The following is a 9,130-nucleotide window of genomic DNA, read 5'->3' on the forward strand; positions in this document are numbered from 1 at the left end:
GGAGGGAGGAAGGAAGGAAGGAAGAAGAAAGAAAGAAAGGAAGGAAGAAAGGAAGAAAGAAAGAAAAGTAAATCCTTGAAACAAATTTCCACATTGACAGTGACCAGGGTCTTTTTCCCCCATCCCTTGTCGCACCCATGCTGGGTCTCCCCACCCTCCTTGAGCCTACAGTGCCTCCTAGTGGCCAGAGGCTTTCTTGCAGCTCAGGTGTGATCTCTTCTGGCTCAGGGTTTACATCCAAGTGGGCTCCTCCAGACCCTTTTCCACCTGCTTGAAGGTGGTAGGGTCTCCTGCCAGCCATGACCGCTGCACCCAGGGCCAGCCGCCACTTCTGTCCTGCTATGACAGCTTCGTACCCCATTTCCGAGTCGACTGGTGCAATGTGACCCTGGTGAGGAGTGTGACCCAGAGTGGACCCCCTGCCCTTCCCTCTCCCCTGCTGGACACACACACACACACACACACACACACACACCACACACTCACAGACACATGACTAGGTGTTTTCTTGGGTTTTGCTACTTAAAATAGCTCTTCTACTTAAATACAAAAGTGAATGGCAGTCATCATTTAACTTCCAGCCTCAGTTTTCTTATCTACAAAATGGGGACCATCAACCCTACCCTGCATGCCTCCTGTGCACATGAAAATATTTTGGTAACCATAAAACACACTAAACGGAGGGGGAAGATAATAATTGATCAGTGGATCGATTATGTCCAGTGTGGAAGTATAAGCCACTTCCCCTGCTACTGTAGATCGGCTCCTTTTCTGTAAATTATAGCCTAAGAGAGTGACCTCCCTATGAGTATTAAAAGTGTTTATTATAAAATGCACATAGATTGCAGTTCCCCCTCTGTACACCAGGGGGCCTCAGCTGCCCAGCAGACAGATGTGCTTTGAGTCCTGATGTACTGGAAAGAGAATGATGAAAAATAGAGACCTTGGAGGCTATCTAGTTGCTCCCCTCATTTTACAGAGGAGGAAGCTGAGATCCAGAGTTAAGTGACTTGTCCAAGGTCACACCGATAGAAAGGAGGATTTGAACTCTGGGTCTCTGACTCCAAATCCAGGGCTTTTTTCTGTTGGTCTACCAGCCAGGAGATTAGGGAAGGTGGGTGTCGAGAGGTCAGGTCTCAGCTGTTAATGGGACATTCCCCATTGTCCCCAAGAAGGTCCTGGTCAAGGCTAGAGCCCTGGAGATCTTTACTTATGTGTGAACATTGTTACCTTCCCTTCCCCTGGACCCTGACTCTTCTCTAAGCTCCTCCCTAGCCTCCCTTGCTTCATCTTGGACTGTTTTGTTGTCATTTGTTTTTCCCACAGGTGGATAAGTCGGTACCTGCCCTTCCTGGGCTGGTGCCCACCTGGGGGAGTGGCATTTTGGAGCACGACCCATACTTCTGCCCTCCGACGGAGGCCCCTGACAGAGACTTCCTCACAGATGCCCTGGTCACCCTCCTGGTGCCCCTGCTGGTCGCCCTGCTTCTCACCCTGATTCTGGCTTACATCATGTGCTGCCGAAGGGAGGGCGTGTGAGTTGGGGACAAAGCCTGGCAGGCCCTCTGTCTACTTCCTTCCTTCCCTGCCTCTCCTAAGACTCTGGAGTCCGGGAACCCAGGGATCAGATTCTGGCTGTTTCTTGCATTTGGTGACTGTGACAGTCATTTTTCTCAGGGCTCCCAATTCTTGCTTTGTTAAATGAGGGGGTTAGACTAGAGGAGCTCTAAAGAGTCTTCTGCCCCTAAGTATTATGATCCAGCCAGAGACAGTCTGGGATGTGTTAGCAGCCCGGGGTCATAGCAATCTGAACAGAGCTTTAGAGGTGGGTCAGGAGGACAGTGGATAGAACTAGCTTTGTGGCTCTCCTAAGTCTATGAGGAGGACCTGGTCTTTGCTGCTCATTTGACCTCTTACTGACAGCTTCCTCCAGGGCCTTTTAGGTTTTTATAGATAACTGAATCCTGAACAGGACTTGTAAATAAGTGATGCTCCCTTCCCACCATCCTATCCCCTACACACAGTCTCAGGATTGATTGTCTCTTTTTTTAAAATCCTTATCTTCTCTCTTAGAATCAATACTGTATTTTGGTTCCAGGGCAGGAGACTGGCAAGGACTAGGCAGTAGGGGCTAAGTGACTTGTCCAGGGTCACACAGCTCAGAAGGGTCTGAGGCCAGATTTGAACCCAGGATCTCAAGTCTCTCTAGGACTGAATCTCAATGCATGAGCCACTTAGCTGCTCCAGTATTATCCCTTTTTAAAAACCCCAGCTTTGCTCTAATATTGTCCCTTGCTAACTCTGAGGATTTGGTAGCAATACACACATGGGTACCCCAAGTTTCTAGGGTTCAGGAAATCAGTCCTAGAACATATGCTGCTAACCATCCAGGGAGCAGAGGCTGAGAATGGGGATTGGTTCATCAGTCCATCGGTTGATGCTGTCTCTAACTCTCCTTCTAACAGGCTGAAGAGGAATCTTGCTACCTCTGAGTGAGTATGAGGGAGAGGAGAGGGGTTTAGGGAGGATTCCTTCCCTTGGGAAAAAGAGAACCCTCTGAGGGAGCTGTCCACGCTGAGGCTCTGTTTTTTTTTTGTGGGACCGGAGAATCACAGAGGTTGTGAAGTTCTCTTGACGGCCGGGATTGGTGTCTTAGGTGGGGTATGGAGGGGGGAACCCAGGGACAGAGAACTGGTCTATCTGGCTCCATCCTGTCTGGCCCTTAAGGAGCGTATGTCACATTTAGGAACAACAGGGAGGACAGCGACTGCCCCCTTTTCTCCCTTCTGACCTTCCTTCTCCCCTGCCAGTCTGTGCCTCCCAGGGGTAGCCTAGGAATCTGCTCATCATTTCCTAACAGCCCCCCTTTGTACCCTCACCAGCCTAGCAGCAGCCGGGCTGCCCCCTTCCCTCCTAAGACCAAAGAACCCTACAGAGGCTGGTGTGAAACAACAGTCCCCTTTATTCACGCCGTGCCTGCGGCTGGCCTGAGTACCCTCATCCCACTGGCCTTCATTACTTCCGGGAACGGCGGGCTGGCTTCCGGGCCCCCTTTTTCTGGCGTCCCTTGGCCTTCTGCTGCTGCTCCACCTGGGGTGCCTGCTTCCTCTGGCGCTTCTGTCTCGGGCGCCGCCTTGCCTTCTCGCTCTTGGGCTTCTTCTTGCCCATCCGGAAGGAGCCTGAGACCCCGGTGCCGGTCACCTGCTTCAGCACCCCCTTGGCCACCAGGCCCTTTAGCACCCGTTTGAAGCGCTGGGCATTGCGGACCATGTTGAAGCCTGTGTTGCTAACGGCCTTCTTCAGAGTGGCCAGTGAGACTCCTCGGCGTATATTGGAACCTGCCACTGCCCACAGAATCACCTCTGACAGGCTTGGTCTCCGGCTATTGCTTGGACAATCGGATTTGCTCTCCCCTGATGCCCCTGTGCCATCAGACACCTGCCCTTCTGGGGTCGTGGCAGAGACTGGGGCTACAGGTGGAGAAGGGGCCTGAGGTATAGAGTTCCCCTCTACTTCTTCCTCCTCGGCTCCTGCCGAGTGAGGAGAATTGGGCGTTAGGACTTCCAGGTTGGTGGGAGGGAAAGACTCTCAGTAGAGCTGATCCTGGGCAGTCAGGGGCTTGTCGGTAGACCGACCCGGTGAGGCTCTTCTCTGACTCCTGGAGCCTCCTCCCTTTCAGCTCTGACTAGTGGCTTTCCTTGGTGGGAGGACGGATTGAGGTTGTGTGCCCCTCGCTTGCCCCTGCAAACTGGTAGGATCGGGGAGAGGGGCACAAGTCAGTCTCTACGGTGACCCAAGGTGGCCATTATGACACCATCAGAACCCTGGCGAGGGGGTCACAGTTGGGCCATTGTTCTCTGCCCTGGGGGGCACAGGGAGAAGAGGGGGTGTGGGGGGCCTGGGGGGGCCAGGATTGAACTTTGGGAAATCCAAATTCTTCCAGCCCTGAGCGGTCTGTAGATCTGTAGCCGCCGTGCATGACAGAGGGCAATAGCATGGCGGCAGGCGAGGGTATCTGTGTGTGTGCACTTTGGAGGGCACGTTTGAGGACGGCCCGTGTCGGAATGTGTGTTGACAGGCAGCAAACACATGTTGCATGGATGCAGGCAGACCCGTACCCTTAGCTAGCCTTGCCTGTGTTTCTGCATGCTTTCGGAGCACGTGGCTTGAATACCGTTTGGAACTCAGCTTTCCATGGACCCCACATGCAAGACAGAATCCACACACATCTGAGCATTTGTGTCGGTATAGTCATGTGGAGGGATGCTGGGAAAGGGAAACCACCATAGAAGACGAGAATTCTGGTTATTTCCACATATCTGTGTGTCGCAGGAAGACTATGATAAGAATAATGGTAGCTAGCATGGATTCAATGTGGTTTAGTTGTTTTTCAGTCATGGCTAACTCTTCAAGACCCCATTTGGGGTTTTCTTGGCTAAGATACTGCAGTGATTTGTCCATCATTTTCTCCTCTATCTGATTTGACAGATGAGGAAACTGAGGCAAACAAGGTTAAGTGACTTGCCCAGGGTCACCCAGCTAGTAAGTGTCCAAGGCCAGATTTAAACTCAAGAAGAGGAATCTTCTTGACTCCAGACCCAGTGCTCTATCCACTGCACCACCCAGCTACAGCTGACACTGATAGACAGTATTTTAAGGTTTGGCATGTGCTTTTACAAAGATGATCTCTCTTTATTCTCCCAACCAGCTATGATTAGATAGTAACAGATCCCCTCTTTATAGAAGAGGAAACTGAGGTTCAGAGAGGACAAGCAAGTTTCCCAGGGTCTCACAGCCAGCAATATCTAGGTAAGAAAGAAAAAGATTTGAACTCAGGTTTTCCTGACTCCAGGAAGACTTAAATTCCACCTGCTATATATAGTATGTTGTCTCTGGATCCCCTGTTTCCTCTTTAATCTCTACTTTGGAGTGGAGGCTTATTCTTTGTCTTATCTTTCCCCATCCTACCTGATTCCCCTCCCAAAATTTTCTACAATTCTATCCCCTCTTCACCTCTTTCTTTCCTAGAAATGTAAATTTGAGGTTTGTACAACTTTCCCAGATGAACCCCAGATTCTTGAGGTCAACTAACATGGAGAAAGAGCAGCTAGGTGGCACAGTGGATAATAGTCAGGAAGAATCAACTTAATTAGTTCAAGTCTGGCCTTTGACACTAGCTGTGTAACCCTAGCCAAGTCATTTAATTCTATTTACTTCAATTTCCTCATCTGGAAAACGAGCTGGAGAAGAAAATGGCAAACCACTCTTATAACTTTGCCAAAACAATTCCAAGTCGCTTACTACATGTGTGTGACCCTGGACAAATCGCTTCATCTTGTTTGACTCAGTTTCCTCATCTGGAAAATGAGCTGAAGAAGAAAATGGCAAACCACTCTTATAACTTTGCCAAAAAAATCCAAGTAGCTTACTACATGTGTGTGACCCTGGACAAGTCACTTCATCTTGTTTGACTCAGTTTCCTCATCTGGAAAATGAGCTGGAGAAAGAAATGGCAAACCACTCTGTAGTAACTTTGCCAAGAAAACAAACCCTAAATGGGGTCACAGAGAGTTGGATGTGTCTTGAAAGCAGCTTAGTAACAAAGCAAAGTGGAGAAAACTGGTCAGATTGAGGGCTTTTAATGCCATACAGAGCATTTTATTTTTTATCTTAGAGGTAATAGGGAGCCATGGGAGTTTATGAGTCCCGGGGGTGATAATGGTCAGACCTGTGTGTCTTGACAGCAGAGAATGGGATGTATTGACACAGAGAGACCAATTAGGAGGAAATAAATATTGCAACAGTCCAAGGGAGAGGTCCAAGGGTATGCAGTATGTGTATAACCCAGATTAAATTGCTTACCATCTCCTAGAGGGGTGAGGGAGACAATTTAGATCTTATCATTTTGGAAAATTTCTGTTGAAAAGTGTTGTTAACTGTAATTGGGAAAAGAAAATATCTTTTAAAAATAGGGTATATAGTAGGATGGTTGCTCTGAAGTGGAGATAAGGGGATACATAGAGGAGATCTTGCGAATGTCGAAACAAGCCTGGACAAGACTGGCTATGTGGAGTGAATTCGAAGAGTGGAGAATGATACCAGAGCGTAGGTGACCAGGAAGATGGCGCTTTCCTCAACAATAATGGGAAAGCTGAGATGAGGAGAAAGTGACTGAGAGACCAGAGAAGACTCTTGGACACAGCTGTCCCTACCAGGGCTGGAGGCAACAGATTCAGGAGGGAGGAATCAGTGCGGAGCAAGAAGGGGTTGGCCAGGAGAGAGATGTGAAATCAGCTTCGGGGGGGATGGAGTGACCAGTCTAGGGACAAGGGATGCTGGGAGATGGGATAAGCCAGGGAGGTGGGCTGAAGTGGAGTTGGGGGAAGAAGCAGGGACAAAGTGAAAGGAGACCAAGCTGCGCAGGAAGGACTGGGCATTCTGAGGCTACCTGGACATAGCAGTTGTCATGGGATGTTCAAGTCACCTTAGTAAGGAGGCTGTTGGGTAGCTCATCAGGGATGGAGGGAGGATTGCCAGGCCTTTTGACATTCCCTTTGGCATATGTTGCTCTTTCCATATTTTAGTACCTTACTGAATGGTGACGGAATTAAGGTTGGAGTTTGGGAGGGAGGAAGAGGGTTAAGATGGCATCGAGGGACAGAAGAATGGAGCTTGGTGGAAAGAGCCCTGAACTTGGAATGAAAGGACCTGGGGGGGGGGACAGCTGGGTAGCTCAGTGGACCCTGGGCAAGTCACTTGACCCCCTTACCACTCTTCTGCCTTGGAGCCAATACACAGTATTGACTCCAAGATGGAAGGTAAGGGAAAGAAAGAAAGAAAGAAAGAAAGAAAGAAAGAAAGAAAGAAAGAAAGAAAGAAAGNAAGAAAGAAAGAAAGAAAGAAAGAAAGAAAGAAAGAAAGAAAGAAAGGACCTGGGATGGAATGGTAAGTCTGCCTCTTTGACCTTGGGCAAGTCATTTCCTGGACCTCTTCTATGAAATAGTGGGAGTGCATTGGATTAGACGACCTGGAAAATCTTCCTATCCTATGAATATTTAGATATAGAAGAAAATGAAAGAAGCCAAGATCATATAAAAGCCAAGGTACTACATGTCTGATGGAAGGCCTGCTGCTCTCCATCTCTGAGAAAAGAATAGGATGGAAGAAAGAGGCTGAATTTTCTGTCAGAGAGATTAAGATTTCATTTCAAAGAATCAATTACGAGAGTTCGGAAATCTTGGACTTGGTGGGTGCCCCAACTGCAGAAGCTCTGGCTTTTCCTTCCTGGAGAGGCAACTTCAAACCCAAGAGAGATTTCTAGTTATCTAGCGAGAGACAAGGTCATGAATGACATAACATTAGGAATTCTTATTTTCTGGTGATTGCCCAGGAAGGCACCATACCCAGATTTGTTCTCTCCCGATGCCTCTTTGTCACCAGGAACTTGGCCTCCTGGGGCACTGGCAGAAGTTGGAGAGGTGAGGTTCCCAAGATGTGATGCATGTTGACTCTCCATATGGGTATGATTTGACATGATACCTCTGTAGCAGGCATTCTGCCATATTCTCTACATATAAGTTCACTGAACATTAAAAAAAAAAAAAACTTACCTTACAATCTAAAAATCAATACTTTCTCTTGGTTCCAAGACAGAAGAGGAGAAAAGGCTAGACAATGGGGGTTAAGTGACTCACCCAAGGTCACACAGCTAGGAAGTATCTGAGGTCAGATTTGAACCCAGGACCTCCTGTCTCTAGGCTTGGCTCTCTGTCTACCTACCTGCTCCTCACTCTACATATTTACCCCGTCCTACTTCCTTCTCACAGTTTTGTTGTCTGCCACCAAACATGTGTTTTGTGGCATGAGAGGGAGACAGGGAATTCCCATCATATAACTTATATGTTCCCCCATCCCATGCTCTTGGGTGTGCTGATTCCCATTTCTTCCTAATTGCTCACCAGCATCCAGATGGTTCACCACAGCACCATTCACGGTAACACGGAGGAATTACGGCAGATGGCAGCAAACCGAGCAGTGCCTCGACCTCTCTCCACTTTGCCCATGTTCAATGTGCGCACGGGTGAGCGGCTGCCTCCCTGCTCTGACATTGCCCAGGTACCCCTCATCCTGGACCAGCACTGAGGGGGAGGACCTCTTGGACCTAGCCAGGTGAGTCAAACTAAATGGGGAAATGGACACTTTGTGGGTAGTACTAACCCGTCCTCCAAAAGATACAGCCTTCGGGTGCTGGTGGCAGGGGATCTCTACCTAATGGGATGGATACAGAATTCCCAAATTTTCATCAGGAAAATCCAGAGTGCTTGGCATCTGCATAGAACTGCTTTTCTATGATCCTACACCTACTCAAGTACTATGCTCTTTTGAAAAGAGCTGGATTTGAACTCAGGGGCTAATGCTCAAATCTGGTCCTCTCCACAAAGAAAAGAAAAAAATCACCCCCTCCTCAACTGAAAGGTTACTCACCATAAGGTTTCAGAATCCTCACGAATCAAATCTTTGAAGTGGAACTTCAATGACTCTGACTGCAAATCCAGTCCCTTTCTCTTGTCTTTTTACCACTTACTAAGTGACTTTGGGTATGTCATTAAATTATTGGGCTTCAGTTTCCCAATCCATAAAAATGAGGGTATTGTAGACTAAGGTGATCAATATGAGTCCTTATCCCATGATCCCTGTTGTCCCCTCCTTGCCCCCAAGAAAAGAGTTAATAAACAGGGCAAAGCCCATCCTAGTCCCTCTTCCAAGTTCCCTGGAGGGTCTAATGTGATGAGAAGGGATTCTGCTCTCCTTGACCCCATAGAGAATCTCATTCTCCAAATCATGGGCTGCCCTGATGGCAAGCTGAGTCTGAATGATTGCTTGAGATCCATGAGGATGTTGTAGATGGAATAGATAACCTCGGAGTTCCCTTTGAGTTCTAAGACACTGATTTTGTGATTCTGTAATTCCATGATTCTCTGATATGGTGTGAGAGAAACTGGTTCTGCCCCCTCCCGGTCCTCCAATCCTGGCCTCATTATTTCCTTCTCTTTCCCTCCAGGGAACAGCCACATCCCATCTGAGGAATCCAGCTGCTGTTGAGATGAATCACTTACAGCAGGGGTGGGGG

At 48.4% G+C, this 9,130-nt stretch overlaps 1 protein-coding gene across 1 annotated transcript; it reads left to right on the forward strand.

The window, feature by feature from the left end:
* Positions 1-181: 181 nt before the first annotated feature.
* LOC123255964 (alpha-sarcoglycan-like) lies at positions 182-9,130 on the forward strand (the record flags this gene model as incomplete). Its single annotated transcript, XM_044684670.1, has 5 exons — positions 182-391; positions 1,327-1,535; positions 2,466-2,492; positions 7,962-8,169; positions 9,062-9,130. Coding segments are annotated over 4 exons (627 nt in total), but the record flags the coding sequence as incomplete, so codon positions are not given.

This window comes from Gracilinanus agilis, unplaced genomic scaffold, assembly GCF_016433145.1.
Source record: "Gracilinanus agilis isolate LMUSP501 unplaced genomic scaffold, AgileGrace unplaced_scaffold54803, whole genome shotgun sequence".
In the NCBI taxonomy this organism is placed as follows: domain Eukaryota; kingdom Metazoa; phylum Chordata; class Mammalia; order Didelphimorphia; family Didelphidae; genus Gracilinanus; species Gracilinanus agilis.